The 19,379-nt window shown below is 43.5% G+C and overlaps 3 protein-coding genes across 5 annotated transcripts; all 3 read left to right on the plus strand.

Moving 5' to 3' along the window:
- The first annotated feature begins 2,802 nt into the window (after nt 1–2,802).
- On the plus strand, nt 2,803–3,890 carry LOC148419501 (uncharacterized). Its single transcript, XM_088423701.1, has 2 exons — nt 2,803–2,982; nt 3,056–3,890. The coding sequence occupies exon 2, from the start codon at nt 3,066–3,068 to the stop codon at nt 3,408–3,410; it is 345 nt and encodes a 114-aa protein (XP_088279827.1). The 5' UTR covers nt 2,803–2,982; nt 3,056–3,065; the 3' UTR covers nt 3,411–3,890.
- A 1,603-nt stretch (nt 3,891–5,493) lies between these two features.
- Nucleotides 5,494–8,667, plus strand: cidec (cell death inducing DFFA like effector c). 2 transcript variants are annotated; one of them, XM_088424238.1, is made up of 6 exons: nt 5,494–5,605; nt 5,727–5,802; nt 5,993–6,134; nt 6,533–6,682; nt 7,133–7,323; nt 8,402–8,667. In XM_088424238.1, exons 2-6 carry the CDS (start codon nt 5,750–5,752, stop codon nt 8,637–8,639), a joined length of 774 nt encoding a protein of 257 aa, XP_088280364.1. In that variant the 5' UTR covers nt 5,494–5,605; nt 5,727–5,749; the 3' UTR covers nt 8,640–8,667. The 2 variants fall into 2 exon arrangements, with proteins under 2 accessions (XP_088280364.1, XP_088280365.1); XM_088424239.1 differs by having other exon boundaries at nt 5,506–5,605; nt 8,368–8,667.
- Nucleotides 8,668–9,435: 768 nt separating this feature from the next.
- LOC148419503 (G protein-coupled receptor 22-like) lies at nt 9,436–19,123 on the plus strand. Of its 2 annotated transcripts, none has more exons than XM_088424236.1 (3): nt 9,436–9,770; nt 15,514–15,637; nt 17,086–19,123. In XM_088424236.1, exon 3 carries the CDS (start codon nt 17,197–17,199, stop codon nt 18,562–18,564), a length of 1,368 nt encoding a protein of 455 aa, XP_088280362.1. In that variant the 5' UTR covers nt 9,436–9,770; nt 15,514–15,637; nt 17,086–17,196; the 3' UTR covers nt 18,565–19,123. The 2 variants fall into 2 exon arrangements, with proteins under 2 accessions (XP_088280362.1, XP_088280363.1); XM_088424237.1 differs by lacking the exon at nt 9,436–9,770 and adding an exon at nt 15,212–15,358.
- The last annotated feature ends 256 nt before the right edge of the window (nt 19,124–19,379 follow it).

A 19,379-nucleotide genomic window follows, 5' to 3' on the forward strand; every position in this document is an offset into this window, starting at 1 on the left:
TTTTAGCGTAGCTCCACCTAGTGGATGCATAACATAACACTAATGTAGCTTCTATTCTATGCGCCTTATAATGCGGTGCACCCTATATGTGAAAACAGATTTTAAAAAAGGCCAGTTGTTGCGGGTGCGCCTTATAATCCGATGTTTTTAACCTGTGCAGTCCGTATAGCCAATCATCCATTTCAACCAAAAAAAAAAACCCCTTTGAACACACGTCATCTGTCACATACACTACAAGTACAAAGCAAGGTTTTGTTGAACTTAATTTAGTAGCTAATGCTTTTTTGGAGGGATTTTAAAAGATTTATCTTGAATTTCCTGGTTAATCAGAGTGAGATTGCCACTGAAAGGCATTCCAGAATGCTTTGCCCAACGATGTGCAAGCGATTTATTCATTCAAAACTCATTTAAAAGCAAAATATCCCCTAAAATCTGTTAATACTTCATCTTTTTATTCAAGATCTGTACAATGAATGCACTGAGCAAGACGGTGTGCAGTTTGCGGTTTAATGACTCTGAAACGCAGCGTAAACAATGGCTCGCTAGCCATTCAATGCTACCTTCAATGAGGAGAAAGTGTTGCTCAGGGCAAGACATTAAGTCGGTCCGTCGAACCGCCCGCCACAAAAAGACTAAAATGCGATCCCAATAAAAGCGCATACAACTTGAGTCATCTTAGATGATTTCCCTTTCCATCACGCAACGGCAACAAAAATTCAATTGCCTTTTTACAGAAGCAAAACATGGTTGAACAGCTGTTGCTGTCAACCTAATGAAGCCTGTAAAATGTCCTCACAGTATTTGGGATTGCGCCGTCATGTAGAACTTCTTCTTTTAAAGCCGTTGACGTAAGCAGCGCACTTAGCTACTGGGGCGTGACAGGTGAAGGAGGATGTTTAAACATTGTGCTAAAATGCAAAAACAAAATGAATAGGCAAGTGCTTCCTGTGTTTTAGCATCAGCCGTGTTTATCCTCTATTTCATAACCGTTGTTGTTTGGAATGTCGCTAGAGGTTAACCTAGATTTTTGCATGATTTTTCAAATGCTGTTTCCCATTAAGCAAATTTGAAAATCTTTAGAAGAAGTCAACTATAAAATGCGCCATATTGTGTATATTAACCTGGTTTTATCATCAACCAACTTGGGCCGACTTTGAAAGGCTCATAACATCGTCAAATATAAATATTGTTTTACTTTCGACCTCTCAAATCAAAGCCTTTTGTTAACTACAAATCCCACAATGCATTGCAAGAACTTTGCATTACGAGAGTCCAGGCTAAGCCACTCAACGAAGTCAATGAAAAGCTTGCAAATGTCTTTTAAGTTGTCCGCTAGCGCCCCTTGTGGTTTTGGGGTCTCAACACAAAAATTTCTATTGCACCCTGTTCGCTAGTTGACGTTGAAAGGATTCACGCAAAAATCTGGCGAAATGCAAGACAAAACATCTGGTTTTAAGTATGTCAAAAACGACATTATTTCTAATTTTTAATGGTAGTAAATGAGCCTGAAATGGGCTAAATTTGACACCTTTCGACGTCCCATTTGAAAGCATTTAGAAGGGTTACATACTAATTGATTGGCAAAGATAAAATGTGAAATGCAAATCCTTGCTCAGATGTTTATACAGTATTTGCGAAAGCTCAGCCAAGCACAAAAACCACGTATTACACACGCGCATTGAACGTTCAACTTTGCCGCATTCAAATGAGGATGAAGGATTTTTTGAGTCACAATGAAAGTGTTTCTCAGTTGGTCGCTGAGGGCAAATGCACTGCGAGTGGCAAAACATTGCAAACACAGGAATGAGATCAAAATAAATATATATATATATATATATATATGCATACAAAAATTTCAAACACAGTAAAAACAATGTAGAAATGAATAAAAAAAGGAAGCAAATTGTGTGCCTTACATAAACCGTATATTTTCATTTGTGATAACACCCTGTGAAATTTTAATATGCTGTGTATGCTCCAAATTTGAAGCAAAAACGGCATGTTTTCGTAAGAAAGCACAATTTTTTTTAAAAAACAATTAGCTTCTATCCTTGGCGCCTTATAATGCAGTGCGCTCTATATATGAAAACACTTTTAAAATAGGCCCGTCATTGAAGGTGCCTTATAATCCGATGCGCCTTATATAGCATTAAAAAATGCGTCCATGTTTAAAAGATTTTGGCAGGATTCAATTTACTTTAGCTTGAGCAGCCCCAAAACACAACTAGAAATGACTTAACTCACTTAACTTTCCCTTTAACCCTTTAGGCGCCATTTTTTTTCCCCCCAACATATCTTCAGGTCTCTATTTAAAAATGTGGTCGCACGATAACGGTTAGAGATAACGGAATGCAGTGTAAATGTTACTTGGTGCAATTTTGCCACTTTGGCGCTTTAAGCGTTAAGTCGTCAATAGTTCCGATTTAACAATAGGAGTCTTATTAGAAAATGGATGCGGACATGCTAAGGAATATTGCAGACCATGCACACAAATGATGATAATAATAATTACTATGGTCTGCCTTATCACCGTCATCATATTTGATATGTTGCTTTTCTGCGCGGTGAATCAAATGAATGCCCACGTGTGTGTCTTGAGATCATATCTCGTCTTTTTTTTTTTGGACATCCGAGGTTTATGAGTACATTTGAATAACTGCACTTTTTCTCCCGTGTGCCCGATGTCGGCGTCATTACGGGCAAATGATTGCGATTGTGTTATTTTTAGATGGGAGAAAGATATAGCAATGAGGGTGGAGGAAATGAGATTAAAAGAAGGGAGGGGAGGGGGGGGGGACAGCAATGAAGACGGGGTCTTGCGGGACTCTCAGCCACTTGGACATCCCGCCGCGTGACACATCGCTCGCTCCTGACATCCCCGAGGAGGAATCGGAACACTTTTTGAGTTGATTCTTTCCAGCGCTGGATTCTGAAGTGCTGCGGGGTTTTTTTTTTCAATTCACCAACCACCGGAGGGACAAAGTAAGTAGTCCTCATGAGGACACTTTATGAGGACTTTTCAGTTGTGTTACTACTAACGTGTGTCCGCCAACAGACCTGCGAGAATGAGGACGGTGCGTTTGTGCCTCTGCCTGGTTCTGCTGCTGCCTCGCGGGATCCACGCTCACAAAAGACGTCCCGGTCTGGCTGACTTGGATGAGGACACGGGGACGGGAACGCCGGACGTGGACGCGATGAAGCGCGGCGGCGCGTTGGACTCGTCGCTACGCTCCGAGCGCCGCGTGCTCCTGCGGCCGGCTCGAGCCCAGCCCGGGTCCCGCTTTGCACTGTCCCTTGATGTCCCCACTAGTATTCTCAGCGTCCTCATAGACCTGGCCAAGAACCAGGACTTGAGGACCAAAGCGGCGGCCAATGCAGAACTGATGGCTCGGATTGGCAAGAGGAAATAGCGTGGCGGCATGGGAAGGAAAGGAAATCTGGAATTGGAGACAAAAAAATAATAAAAAAAAATAATACAATGCATCACTGACAATATTAGTAGTTGATACTTTTAGAGCATAAATCTTTCTTGTAACGTCACATTCCTCAGACGTGTTTCTTTGTGTTTTTGCATGCCGTGAATCACAACCAAACGTGATGAATTAAATATGATAACATTTATTTTTCGCTCGTCTGATTCATTTACTGCTTCGACAAGCATCAGCGAGCCATTCAAAACAAACGAATGCGTCACCGCAGCATCAAAGATGGCCGATAAACTCGAGCAAGACACAGACAGGATATTGACCTCGAGAAAAAAAAAAGGAGCAATGCTTTCATCAAAGCTTTTGTTTGCAATGTTTAATTGTTGCATTTGACACTTCTGGCCCATGATGAATATCTTGCAGCGTGATTTATCTTGGACTCCTGCAATGAGCGTGAAATGTGATTCAAGAAAGTGAAATAAAAAGTTCATCTGACGCACATTCTTTTTGTTGTATGCCCGTCATAAACTTGACAATTAAAAACAATTAGTGTTATATATAACTTTTTTTTAAGTAACTTCACGCGGCAACAGTCACCAGTTTAGTTTTTAAATTCTTTTGAACGACCGTACTGCGCTATCTGTACATCTTTGATTTATTTATCTTAGGTTAATTGGGGAACCCCTTGAAAAATAGATGCTTTATCCTCTCAATAAATGAAACGAAAGGAAAATAAACACCGCACATGCGTGTTGATGAAAGCAAAACTCTAGTAATGTAATTATTAATTAAGCTATTATGCAACGAATATTGTGGCAAATGTAGAAGTTACCCAATAACTGAAGAAAGAGAAATGAAGTCGTAAATATTTCGATTGTCTCAGTGCGAAACTTGACATGGACCTGTTTTTCATTTTTTTAAGTTAAACGTAATTTTCTTCTTCTTCTTACAATTATTGGCGGATCGCAAGCAACGATTGCCTACTGCCCCCTACTGTACAAGATTGTGCAACACTCATACACACTTTTACTAGCTTCTTCATAACTTCCCTTTTAACTTTTTTTTTTTTACTGTTGCTTACGTCAGCAATTATAAAAATAATAAATCATAACGTTTATAAATAATCATCACGTTGAAAAGATAAATTGCGGTTTTTGATCCGAAGTCACATGACATATTTGCAGTCAATCGGAAACATGAGCCAGGTGTGTTAAATTAAACGCCGGAGGTGCCCCACTCAAGCAGCAGAAAATTAACACGTAAGTCTCACTTTTTTTTAAATTTTAACCTGCAGTATTTTGTACTTGATATCAACGCACGGTTTTTTTCCCTACTGTGCACATCTTGTAACGTAAACAATTTGGGTGACTGTTTTCTCTATTTATGTAATGCTTTGGCCTTCTGAGCACACAATTGGAATCTATTTGGTTCTCAATATATTTAAAAAAAAAGTCCCATTGCTAATATATCTTTTTGATTTAGTTTTTAAATGCAGCGGAGTGAATCTGAAATTCTTAAACAATCTTCCAACTCCCGCCGAAGGAGTGTTCGCAGTAAATAATACTTGAGAATTAAGACGTATGAATCCTCCAGATAATTCATCTTGACACTTCAATTGACTGAGCGCCATGTTTGTTCTCACCCCTTTGCAATACAATAGATAAAGAGCCCTTCATTTTAGTAGCCAAGCGGACACAAAAAAAGGTAAAAGGCAGCGAAAAATCAAGGTCATGAATGACACATTAAAATGTACTATACTCAGGCAAAGATGAGCTTATTAAGATAATGTGAGACTACATAATCTTTCACTCGGCTCCATTACGTGTTGGCCATCCTGGTCGTGTGGCCTTGAAGGAACACTGGCTTTTTTTTTTTTTTGCTTGTTTGTAAAATTAGCTGCAGTGTTGCCATGGTATGTTAAGACGGTCAGTAGACGAAGGTGTAAACTTTTCTGAACGATGGCAAAATGCGCGGCAATGGAAATTTTGGTGAACTTTATCCACTTTGACTTGGTGTCCGGCCAAGACATTGAAAAAGGGACGGCCGCACACTTTTGCGCAATGACGCTGACCACATTTGCCTTGCTTAACAACCGTACAAGGTTCACTGTGAGTCACAGTCATCTGGCCAAGGAAGGTTCTGCGTTTTCCCCAAGATTTCACTGAAACATAACAGCAACGGTAAGGGTTATTGCGGAGGAGTCAGTCCACCTTTTTTGTCCTCGTATTGGGTACTTTTCAACTGTGAAGTGTGCATTTAGTTTAACTTTAAAGTTTGTACGTTGTCTACTTTGTCCTACAGGTTGCGAAGCTCACCCTCTAGCGATGGATTATGCTAGGAAGTCTCTCAACCTTCTGAGCCCGTCTTCCATCTCCAAGTAAGACAACTCTTCCTGGAAGGGAAATGAGCTCTTTCAGTGCTTGAAAATGCAGAAAGTGCCAGGCGATTTTGAACGTTTTGATTGTGCTATGCATACGTACACATTGCAAAGATTGGATTTCGTTCTTTACCCGGTTCAAGGAAAGAGCGTTTTGCGTCATATTCCCTCCTGCGTGATGTTCCGTCAGGTGTGTGAGTGCCAGCGCGTCCATGACCCAGCAGCTTCTGTCAAGACGAGCGCCTCGGCCAAAACCTTTCCGGGTCACTAATGCTGACCGAAGTCTGAAGAAGGGCATCATGGCGGATGCGTTGGAAGACCTGATCAACAAGGTGATAAACGGACCTCACTTTATTCGGTATTCTGGACATAATCTTGCTCAGCGCATTGAGTGCACGGACGGAAAGTAAAAAGGAACGTTTAGGATTATGCATCAAGCGAGTTCTGAGTTATTTGGCTTTTAAAATGTGATTTGAATGAATAAATCGATTGCACGTTGTTGAGCAAAACATTCTGATGTGCTTGCGAGGTGACGACAGAGCACATCAGTGACAGTGGCACTCTGCTCTAGTACATTAAGCTCGGCAAAACTTTGCTTTTTACTTGTGACGGATTGTTATCACATGAATTTCTGATGATTGTGTCACGATGTTTCATCTCTGCCGATCACAAAATATATATACATATGCTTGCCATTTCAGGTAAATTAATCATTTTCTGTCGAGAATAGGTGGGCGACTCCTTAAACGTGCTGTGTGCCAGTGGCCTGGTGCTGGATGAAGATGGCACAGGTGTGGACACGGAGGAGTTCTTCACGACGCTGCCTGAGAACACTGTCCTCATGGTGCTGGAGAAAGGACAGAAGTGGACCCCTTATCAGGTAGTGTCTCATTTAGACCACAAGAGGGCACTGTTGGTCAGCTGGCACCGGCACTTGATATTTGGAACCGTGTGACATCTGTAAGGACTTGGCCATCATACCAGCTTCTCGCTTTGCGTCCAAAATGTTCCGTTGATGACAATGTCACGGATTTTTAACTCGTTTTTAAAACGCATGTATACGTGCTGTGTTTACGAGTAAGCAGGTATCCATGGCAACAAATTACTCGGACGGACACCAACAAGACGGTGCGTTTTACAGTAATACTTAACCAAATTTATAAATTCATATTAACTTGCGGATGATGCAGACAAGCATTTTTATGTTGTTGTTTTTTTTTTTTTTTTTTGGGGGGGGGGGGGGGGGTGAAAGCGTGGCACGGTGCGGAGCAGCCCTTATCACAAAGGCAGCCATGTTGTCGGCCCTTTGACCTGCCTGTAATTTCTCCAGAACAGCCCCTCCAGAGACGAGCTGAACAAACTCTGGCCGCAGCAGCGGACAGATGTGGCCAAGCTGACCTTTGACCTGTACAAGAACAACCCCAGTGATTTCATTGGCTGCTTGAATGTCAAAGCGACGCTGTACGGCGTTTATTCCTTGTCCTATGAAGTGCGCTGTTACGAGGCCAAAAGGATATTGAAGTGAGTGAACGACGCCGAAATTATTTACCGCTTTAATTTCTTATTATAATGTCATGCAAATGCAACAAGTGTCTTCTATTTGCCTCCGTTTAAGCCCTTGGTGTCCGGGGGATTTTTCAGTAACCTGGCCTTATTATCACTCCACTTGGGTTGACTTTGAAAGGCTAAAAACATCGTCAAATTGAAATATGTATTTACTTCCCCCTCAAAATGTTCAGTGGCATTAGCCCTATCCATAAACATATTTTTTTGAGGGATTTACCTACGTCCTTTTATGTACAAAAATTGTAAAAATGCGATAATAGTTGCAGTAAGTAAACAGTGTATTTATATACTTATGAAATTGAAATAGGAATATTATGTCATGGTGTATTATGACTTTTGAAGACTTTTGCATTATGGGAATCCAGGCTAAGCCAGTCATTGAAGTCATTAAGGATCGCAAATGCTTAAAGTTGGCCGCTAGCGCCACCCCTTGGTTTTGAGGTGTCGACGCAAAAATTTCTGTTGCGACCCGTTTGCGAGTTACCATTGAAAGGATTCATGGAAAAATCGTGGGAAATGCATGATAAAACATGGGGTTTTCACCATGACCAAAATTGACAATATTTCCAATTGTGAATGGCAGTAAATGAGCCCGACATGGGCCAAATTTGACACCTGTAGGGTGTACCTCTCCACCTGCCGTTTGCAAGCATTTAGAAGGGAAAACAGCGTGGCATATTGAAAGTCATCATGTTTTGACAATCTATGCAATATTTTAGCCTCCTCGTTGCTTTTTCTTTATCACACATCAAAAAGGCAAAATTGGGTCAATATCCCTCAGGGGTTAAATGCCCGCTTTTGTGAGATTAAGCAAAAAAAAAAGTTCTTCTAGACATTATTAGTGAAAATTTACGGTCATCAAAATACTCATACAAAAATGCTTTGAGCTATTTTTTCCCCCCTTATACCTGCCACTTTATGTACATCGTATGAAATCAGTGCCAGCTCTATACAGTTTCTCGAATGCGTGAAATGAATCCATGTTTGTCACTTTGCAAGGGAGGCTTTGCGATGGACAGTCTTCTCCATGCAGGCCACCGGCCACATCCTGCTGGGCTCCTCTTGGTACATGGAGCAGCTTCTGGAGGAGGAGGAGGAGGAGGAGGCGGCGGCGAGAGAAGAAGAGAAAGCGGAGGAGGGCCGCATGCGCCGCCGGGAGAGCCGCATGGCTCAGCTGCAGACCTTTCTGTTGGGTCGAACAATTTACTGATGACGGGACGGGACGGGATGGGACGCCTGCTTGCGGACGCTGTATTCTTCTTGGATGTTGAGATCAACAAATAAAGTACTTTAATATCTCGCCCCTTGCCTTCATGTCGCCCCCCCCCGTTTAGTCCCGTGTATTGATTAGTTTGGATGCTCTGCTACCGTGGCGACGACTGAACGCTAACTGACTTTGTAAACTGCACTTTTACAAGCTGCCCATACCAATAAATTGGGGTCACCGCTTCAGCGGGGATTTGTATGACTTTAATCCAGAATCATATTCATATTTTAGCCCAGTCTTGTGCACTTAATTTCTAAAAACGAAACTCTCGGTCAAACTACAACCTGGGGGCCAAATGTGGCCCGTTAAGCTTTTTAATCCGGTTGGCCAAACATGAATTTATCAGGAGGAAAGTAGTAGTTTATATTCTGAACGATAATAGAACTTTTAAATACTGCTAGCGAAAAAAAAAAAGCTATTTTATTCATTTTTCAGTTGTAAGAGTCATTTCACTTTGAGAACCGCTGTTCTAGAGTAAAAAAAAAAGTATCAATATGTAATTTTGTAATGATTCTCGTGCAGTTAACCCATTTAAGAACATTTTTTTCCAACTATGTTCCCCGTTTCTGGGTTTGCTCATGTGACTGGCAAGCCGAGTCCTGATTGGTGGTTACCTGCTAACCTGTGATGTCATTTTCAGCGGACGGCAAGTGGCAAAGTGTTTTGCTTTCATGTTAACTTTGGTGCTCGGAAAATGTCTACGTTTGTCAAGTATCCTTTTTGATTGGTTGTTACCCGCTAACCTGCGATGTCATTTTCAGTGGACGGCAAGTGGCAAAATGTTTGAGACTTTTGGAGCTCCGAAAATGTCGAAGAATGTGAAGTGCCCTTTTTTTTTGTCCTATCTCACGCTCGGAGCTTGCCGTGAGCTTCAGTGACCGATGATGATGGCGGGTCCTTAAAAGCCCCTCCCTCCCCTTCCTACTCCGTGTCATCCCTCTGTGCAATGTGCATCCATCAGGAGTGTGAAGCCTGCTGTCGCTGCACGCGCGCATCCCGCCGAGCCGAGCCGAGCCGAGCCGAGGCGAGCCGAGCCGAGTCAAGCCGCCGGAGCTCAACACGTGCTCCAGATTTGGCGTCCGCGCTTGTCCCGCGAACACGGTTAGCGACTGAGCGCCGAGCAACGCACCTCAAGGTACGAGTGCACCTGAACTCCGATCTCCGTCTCGTATGTGATTTGTAACTTTTGAAGTTTGCTCTTGGATGCAGCTCCAATATGCGCAATGTTCTTCGTCTATATCGACCGTGTTTTCGTACTTGGAAAGATTTTGCTGCGTTTGTTGAAAAAGACCAAGTTTGCATAGTCTTTGTTGTTTTGCTTCTTTTTGCACGCCCCGCTTGTTTTTGGAGCCTACGAGATGCAAAATATCGATTTGTTAGACGCCTCTTATTCAAGTCTGGGGGCGCTTCGTACGTGGGAGTGGCTCTTGGCACGTTCACGGACTTCGGGGTTTCTGGATTTCTCCCACGCTCCCTAGGGAGCGCTCCGTGCAGCAAAAGAGGATAAAAAAAGCACTTTGTAAATAGAATTGACGCGTTATGTGTTGTTTATCTCGTGTGTGTGTGTGTGTGTGTGTGTGTGTGTGTGTGTGTGTGTGTGTGTGTGTGTGTGTGTTGTGGGCACTACTCCCGTATTTACCTTTTTTTTTTTGCAAACATTTTGTCATGATGACTATAGATAAGATCATTATCCATAAAAAACGCTTAAGTATACCTAAAATTATGTCATTTTTAACATTAACTCATTCAATCCCAAAGACATCTTTTTGTGTTTTTTTAAGAGTCCAGACATTCAACCTCCAAATATTTATTTAATGCCAGGGATGTCATTTCACGTTTTTAAGAGTCCAGACTTGCTATCCCAGATACTTAACTCATTCAATGCCAGGGACGTCATTTCACGTTTTTGAAGCGGCCAGACTTTCAAACAAAACGTAAAACTATGTCTCTTTTTACAATTTTTTCAAAGACTCCAGACATTTAATCCCAGATTCTTAGCTCATTCAATACCAGGGACGGAATTTCACATTTTTAAGAGTACAGCTTGAAAAAAAAACGTAAAAAATGTCTCTTTTTACATTTTATGTAAAAAGAGACATATTTTTACTTTATTTTTAAGAGTCCAGACATGAAATACCGATACACAACAAAAGAAAAAAAAGCAATTTCAAAACATCTTTCAACAAATGTTGAATTTTTACAGGGTTTAAGCCTGTTACAGGTTATTATGAAAACGAAAAAAATAACTTCAATTGCATCAATATGCCAGCAAAATAATTGCCAAACCGTATTTCAACTATTCCAAATATTTTTAACCGACTGATTTGATGCTGTAAAAAAAAGTGAAATCACTAAAGAATATTCAACGTAAATTATTCTGTAACATTAACACAGGAGCAGCACTATCTTAAAGAAAAAGGTTTCAAACTTTGAGCTATCCACCACGACAAGTGCAATCAATTCAGCCACGCTTGAAAAGACACGAAACATGAAATAGGTTTCCTCTGGTTTGAAAGTGCACCCCGGGGCGCCTTTACCCCTTAAAAGCCGACGTCCAGCCGAGAGTCACCCTCACTGGGAGATGACGTATTCACTCGCCGTTTGTTTTACATGTCACGCGCTAGCCCGAACGTTTGGCAGCCTCTAATGTACGCCAGAGTGGCATCGGATGAGTTCATCCTCAATCTGAAATTGCTCTCAGTGGGTGCCCACGTGTGTGTGTGTGTGTGTGTGTGTGCCCTTGGTTTTTGCTGCATGGTGGGGCCCAACGTCTGGCTTTTCCTGATTTTGTGGGGACCATTTGGGTGGACCCCACAAGTTCAGTCCCTCCGCTTTGGAGGGTCAAGATGTGGTTTTAGGGGATCGGTTTGAATTTGATTTTGGTTGAGGTTAGGGTTAGGCAATCTGTTGTGATGGCCTGCAAATGCATTATGTCAATGGACTGTCCCCACTACAATAGAAAAAAACGTCCTTGTGTGTTTGTGTATCTGCGCTTGGTTGTTGTTAAATATTGGCGAGCAAATTCTGCGTCTTACTGTCTTTGTGGGGACTTTTTGTCCTTATGGGGACCATTTTGGTGGACCCCGCAAGTTCAGTTCTCTTTTTGAGGCTCGAGACTTGCTTTTAGAGCATACAGTAGGTTGGATTTAGATTTTGGTTGAGGTTAGGGTTAGACAATCTGTTGTGATGGTTAAGGTTAGAGGCTTGCAATTGCATTATGTCAATGGAATGTCCCCATTAAAAGAGAAAAAAACGAACTGAGTTTGTGTGTGTGTCTGTGTGTGTGCGCTTGTTTGACTATACATGTGAAGACCACCATGCATTTGTACAGAAATAGCGAAGATGACGAAAGGACATTTAGGCCAGTCCACATGAGTTCACATCTCTTTTTGAGGGTCAAGACTTGCTTTTCGAGTAAAAGTTTGGATCGGATTTTGGTGTAAGTTAGGCTAAGGGCTTCTGCTGTGATGGTTAGCTTAGCGGCTAGAAAATGTATGACATCACCGTCTGTCCTCACAAGTTTATGGGGACATGACTTTTTGTGTGTGTTTGCGCACCTTTCACGCGGCGCTTGACTCCAAGCAGCGGCGAGTAAATGTTATGCTCCGACATGACATTGCCTCCGTCGCGGCGTGCTAACTGGAGAGAAAGCGCTTTAATAACAGCTTGATGCCTCAATAGGGAGCCAATTTCCACACAAGCGTCTCGAAGAAGAGTACACGTTGCGCGCGCTCGCATCCGCCGCTGTCGTTCTCGCGCGCGGTCGAGCGCCCCCTCACATCGGGGTCTTTTGAACGTGTGGGCATTGTTTGGTCCCGACCGATGAGGAGTATTTGTGGAATGAGTGCGCTGACAGAACGGAGTGATTGAAGCTTCCATTTTGCGCCACAATGGCGGCAGCCCAAGACGAAAAACGTTTTTGTTATGCTGTTTCGTTCAGCAGCTCCGGAAGATCATGGAGTCACGCCAAGGTGTTCAAACTACGGCCCGGGGGGCCAACTGGGGCCCACGGCCCACATTCTTGCGGCCCGCTGCGAGATGCTAAAAATACATTTTGACAAAATATGCTGCACTGTTTTGCATTCGTATAAAACTGAACGAAATTAAGGCATGCGATGTTTTTGCAAAGGAGTCACTGGAACACAACGTAATAATAATCAGCCTCATGTTCTAATTCATTTGCTCTTAATTTGAAAAGAAAGTAGTTTTGTTTTTTGTTATTCCTATCATGAGAATGAATTAGATTTGATTGCCTAGTTTATTACCTAGATTGCGTGTATTGCTTTTAAATTAAATTAGACTCTGCAGGGTTTTTTTTTCCTGCTCTATTTTTCTCAAGCAGTTGCTCCCCTGGAGTCGTGCGCCGCCCCCCCAGGGGGGGACGCCCGTCTTGCTGGTACAGTCTAATTACTGGCAAAGCATGTGTGTTGTCAACGTAAGCACGTGGACGCAAACGCAGAACGTTATTGGGTAAATATTAATCAGAACAGATACAAGTGCTGTATTTTTAAACAATTTGTTTCGATAAAATTTCTGACTTTTTAGTGACATCATACTTAGAGTAGACCTGGATTATATATATATATATATATATATATATATATATATATATATATATATATATATATATATTTTTTTTTTTTTTTTTGACACTTTTGGTCCTCTATATGAATTGAAACGTTAATGTTAATATTTTGACTTTGAAACTCCATTTAGTTCACTTTTTAATCCAAAAAGTAAAACCAGTCACTCACTAATTGGCTCCTTGTATAAACTCTAGTATTTTATACGTTTTTAACGCAATGAGCATCATCACTCCAAATGAGTAAATAACATTCCAATCGGTACATTTTGTCTTCGGCGAATCCGAATCTGAGCAGGAAGTGATAACGTGCGAGACCAGATAACTGCTCCGCAACAGCCGATTTTTGGACAGCGCGAGCTGGTTTCAAGACGGCGCATAATCGTTGAAAAATGGAACGGCGGGCTCGCCAAGCGGCGGCGATGGTCATCTCGCTATTCCTGCGGGGAAAGCTGCATTTAACAGGTTGTCAAAATGTCAACATGGTGAGATGACAAGAGAAAGGAAGGCAAATGGATGACATTTACAACATGATTTCACAAAGGGGGCAACTACTTTTTCACACTGGGTAGCTTTGAATAGGTTTTTTTCTCCTAAACTCATTCAGTCCCAAAGACACATAAAATTAATAAATATCAATTATATACATAGAATTAGAATTAGACAAAACATTTTTATTCTTAATTTCTTATTGTCTATTAATCAAGTTTGACCGACTGATTGTCTGACGTTCCCTTTAGCGCAGCTCCATCTAGTGGATTCAAAACGCAACACCAGGCACTACTGTAGCTTCTATTCCATGCGCCTTATAATACGGTGCGCCTTATATATGAAAACAGTTTTAAAAGAAGCCAATAATTGAACGCGCACTTTATAATCTGCTCTGCCTCATAGTGCGGAAAATCCGGTAGTCATAAAATGGCTTTCGTTTATTTGAGCCGCTGCTTTTCCCCGTGGCCCCGTTTTGCCCGTTTACCGCTCGTGAGAAACACTGCACTTAAGTTTGGACATCCACACAGATTTTTCACTGGCGTTATCAAGGCTTGCTTGTCGACAAGTTCATCGTTTGCTTACGCGGCTAAAAATAAGTCGCGCAAGTGTACTGTTGATCTTTAGAGACTTCCGTTTCCTCCCACAACTGCTCTTCACAGTATCCAGGGAGAACAAAACACACGTCAACAGAAAGCTGTCCGTCTTAGAGGAAGTCTTTGAGGAACGCTTTGGAAAAATAGCTCTGCAGTTTTCCTGTTGAAAACCAGCTTTTGAAAAAGTTTAGAACTCCAGCACAGACTTTGACAAGAGAGCGGTACTGCACCACCCGATGCTGTGGATGTGCAATGACACCGCCGTCATTGTCAGGTTTACCAAGAAGGGGAAAAACAAACAGCGATTGCATCAATTTTCAAAAAAGCAGTTTGTTAACTCTGCAAGCACTAGTGATACCGTATCATGAGTTCCAGTTTGGGTTAGGGTTGATCGCGTTTCCACTGTGAGGCACACTAGACTGAAAAACAGTCCTAAAATAACATATACAGTATTTATAAAACAACATTGAATGCTAATGCTTAAAATGAAACATAACGCAAGTTTGTTTGACTAGCATGAGCATACGTGATTGGTAAAGTTTCATCCAATCATTTCCTAGGATTGCTGACATAATCAAAATTTAGCCTTTATTGGTTGAGACACGTAAACGCTCCGATTCCAAAGTGATGAACTACTCAAGTGTTGAAGTACTACAGTACTGCAGTACAAGTAATCGATTACTTTAGTAATTTATTCATTAATCATGAATAAAAGCAATCATTTTAGACCCTCCTTTGGCGATATGCTTTGAAGAAAAATGAAAAAATAACAACCTGCCACGGAATGTCTGCACTCTTAAAAAAAAACGTAAAAACGCGTCTTTGGGATTGAATGAGTTTAAAAAAAAAATCACGATATGATTAATTGATCGCAATGAGTCTGTTAGCTTGACTCCTACTTTTTGCCGCCTTGATTTGCACTTTCCTCTTGAAGCCTTAAATCTCAAATTTCACTCACGAGTTAAAGCCGATACAAACTGTGATTTCTCTCTCAAGCTTGTGCTATCGATTTACCGTGAGCCCCACATCGAAAGACCTCTCTCTAATCAGTCACAGGTGAGTGTGAAACGAGTAAATCTGTAATTATCAAAATGACAAGTTAGCGCTGCATAAAATCTTTCGACCCTAAAAGTTTGATTCCGCCATTGAACCATCGCCCCAATTAGACTTCTTTTCTCCAATTGACTGCTTTGGTCTCTTTTTGCTCGCAGGATTTTCCACTTCCCACAGAGCGCTCCTTCAGTCGGCGTGGTCGTCATAGCAACGCCACATGAAACCGCTGTGATGTCAACCTCAATAGGATTCTAAGGAACACCTTGCACCCAACAGCTGACTGTAAGTCGAAAAAGGAATGTTTGCAGGATATCAGATATGGCTCACGACGCACGTTTGGTCTCTTTTCGATACGTGTTGACACTGTAACTTTTGCGCGTAAAATATTGTCTCCATAGATATTGACGCAAGTGATATTTGACTTCCATTTGCACTGTCTTGCACAGTTCGAGTTGAGATGTAACCAATTTGGGCCGAATTGCCGACTGTTGTTTTTATCGAGCCGCCGGGAGGCCGCCTGATTGCCCGTGGGTCCCATTACTTACTTTCACTCAATTTGTTGATTTCCCGAGCTCCGTTACGCATTAGTGCGGCGCCCTTCGGCTCGGAAAGCGCCCTCCCAATTCTCAAGCCGCGACCGAGCCCGAATGGTAATTACAGGCGGGGCTCGCCCGATTAAATGGCCGGCTGATTAAATTGGGCAATTCTGAAGTGTCAAGCGTCATCTTAATGTTCACAAGCAATTGTTAACAATAGTAAAAAATGAATATTTAGTCAACCTATTTTTCAAGCCCACTTACCTGACTTGGTCGACATTTTTTTCCTATTAAATGGAATAGTTTTCAGGATAAATTCTGTCATTTCTGAACCTTACTACTAACTCCTAAATTTGAAGCACCAACATTCGGCCACTAGGTGGTACACCATTACAAGCAAGGGATATTCTTTGAATATATTTTTGTGTGGGTTTTCTTCTGCTGTGTTCTGCCTTTTCCTACTTATATTTGTCAAACTTTTTCTTTATTGGAAATGATACTAAACATATTCTCTTTTTTTGTCAATTTAGTCACCTAATTGTGCCCCCTGTGCACTATTTTGATCATTTTTGGGTTGTTTTCATCCATCATTCTATTTTAGCCAAGAGATGGCACACTCCTGGTCATGTGATAATAAAGTGGTCGTGCCATCTTGAACGTTGACGTGTTTCTCACCATCTGGGTGAAATTTAAGCTCCCTTGTGTCTTCTTTCAACTCTTTCCCTTTTATGTGAATTGCCTTTTGTAAGGTTTGACCAAAATACTGCACAAGGGTTAAAGTTGACTGACCGGACTTGGTCAACTTTCTCCACAGCCCTGATATAGTTTTGAGCCCTGCTATTTTCTGGGAATAGGTCGACCAGTGACACCTGTTGAACTGCATTTGAAGGAAACACATGCTTTTTCATTCTTTATATATTCAGTATTTTGTCATTAATTGGCCGCTTTTTTCAGGTGGAAAATTGGCATCGGCCTAAAAGAGAAAATCCATTTTGGTCGGGCCCTAATCAAAGGTGATGAAAAGAAGGGAGTAGATAGTTGGATGGATGTATATATAGTCAAGTGATGGATAGCTAGATAGATGTATGTGTACATGTAGAAAATGATCGATGTCAGAGACGCGAAAGAGAATAATGTGTTTTCATTCCCTCCCGCGCAGTTCATTTCTCATGTGTCTGCATTGTGCGTTCCCAGCTCTCTCTGGCTCTCTTTTATCCCCGCACGATGGATGACGCCCAGCCCGACGTATCACGGGACTCCATCAAGAAGGTGACAGGAACAATACGTGAGGACTGAGAGGCGGCCATGGAGACGGAAAGCATCACCTCCGGCCCAGCGGGCCCGGGCCAGGTCTGGTCCAGTAACCCGGCGCCGCGGTACACGCCGCACTCGCTCGGGTTCCGGGTGTCGCTCAGCGCCTTCCTCATGCTGGAGCTGGTGCTGGGTTTCAGCAGCAACCTGACGGTTCTGGCGCTCTACTGCTCCCAGTCCAATTTAGTGGAGTCGGTCAGCAACATGGTGACGGTCAGCCTGCACGTGGCGGACGTGGCCGTGTGCGCGCTGTGTTTGCCCCTCACCCTGGCCGTGGTGCTGCTGCCGCCGGGGCCCGACCTGGCCGCGCTGTGCCGCTTCCACGAGGCCTGCGTCACCTTCGCCGGCGTGGCCGCCGCCCTCAACATCCTGGTCATCAGCTTGGACCGCTACGACATCTCGGTGCGGCCCGCCAACCGGCTGCTGAGCACGCGCAGGGCGGCGCTGCTCCTGGCGGCCGCGTGGCTGGCGTCGCTCGCCGTCTTTTTCGTCCCGCTCCTGGACGATAGATCGTCCGGCGGCGAGGGGGCTCCCGGAGGAGCGCCGGACACTTTGTTGTGCACGGGTGGGAACGGCGACCACTTGGCCCCGGGGCCGTATTACCACCTGGTTCTGCAGGTTCCCGTTTTCTTCACCACTGTCACGGCAATGCTGTTCACCTACTCCAGGATCCTGAAGGCCTTGAATTTCAGAATCGGCGCCCACGTGAAGAAGAGCCAAAAATTACTCGCCCCCCAAAAGAAGACCAAGCTCAGGATGCTAACTGGGGGCAAGCCCGAAGGGGAACGCTGCACCGCCGACGCCGCCAAGCAACTCAGCCACCCTCCGCTGATACCTTTTACCTCCACCGCCTTGTCGTCTCCCGCCCCTCTGGTCACGTCCGGCGCCGCCGCGCAAGCCCCGGCCGCCATGGGCGTCCAGGCGTCCGTGTCGGCCATCATCGCCCTGCGGCGGGCGGTGCGGCGACACCGAGATCGGCGTGAGCGCCAGCGCCGCGTTTTCAGGATGTCCCTCATCATCATCTCCACCTTTCTGGGTTGCTGGGCGCCGCTGTCGGCGGTCAACGTTCTCATCCTGGCCGTCGGGCCCAGCGACCCGTTGGTCAGCCTGCGCCTGTGCTTCTTGGCTCTGGCCTACGGCGCCACAGTGAGCCACCCTCTGCTTTACGCCTTCACGCGGCAGAAGCTGCGGCGCGCCCTTCGGGCCAAGGTCAAAAAGAGGGTGGTGTCTTTGCTTCAGGTGGACCCGTCACCGGGGGGCACTGTCATCCACAACTCCTGGGTGGAAAACAGAAAAACCAGCCGGCAGGTGCGGCTGGAGGCCAGCGAAGGTTCTGACCGCTGCCTGGCGGAGGTCCTGTGAAGCGCATGAAGACATGCCGGTTAGAACAAACAAGAGGAGAGCCACATATGTGTTCCATCGTCAATAAAGTGTGAACCCGGTGCAAGATTAGCTGGTGACGAACAGATGTGCACCTGCGGCATACGCTTTTGAACAGTAAGCAGCAAACGGACCCAGCTCTTTCCTCGGGAGGGATCTTGTCGTCCCCGCGTGGTGTGCCGCCGCCGCACATAGGCGAAATAACACAACGGCAAACTCGCAAGAATATATTCTAGGCAGCAGTGATCCTCAAATGGGGACGCCTGTACCCCTGGGGATATGTGAAGGCACTTCAGTGAATATAACATATTTGAACAAGGTTTCTGCAAGTATCAAGCTAGTGTAATGCTGTGCTGGGAAGAATAGTGAGGTTTGCTTTTCTAAATGAGGGCAAATTAATTGCAACATGAAGCTAAAACGTGCAATAGTTATATTGTATGGCTTTATTTTAAGTTTTTTACAGATCTGCATTGTTTCTAGGGACTCAGTATTTAATTGCATATTATATATATATATATATATATATATATATATATATATATATATATATATATATATATATATATATATGTGTGTATATGTATATAATCTGTCTTAAGCGTACAACTGTCTGCTAAAACATCCTTTTTCTAGCTCCTAATGACGCATCAGTTTTCCAGTCGTCCTCACTGCTGCCCGACATGTTATGGCACGACAACTCTGAATTCGGACCTGCCTGTGAAAAAAAGCGGTGACACGAAAGATGAATGACGGCATGTCCGGGGAAGGCATTTCTTTGACCCTTTGGGCCGTTGTTT

The sequence above is a fragment of the Hippichthys cyanospilos genome, chromosome 9 (genome assembly GCF_059441005.1).
Source record: "Hippichthys cyanospilos isolate Australia breed blue-spotted pipefish chromosome 9, RoL_Hcya_1.0, whole genome shotgun sequence".
NCBI classification, from domain to species: Eukaryota; Metazoa; Chordata; class Actinopteri; order Syngnathiformes; family Syngnathidae; genus Hippichthys; species Hippichthys cyanospilos.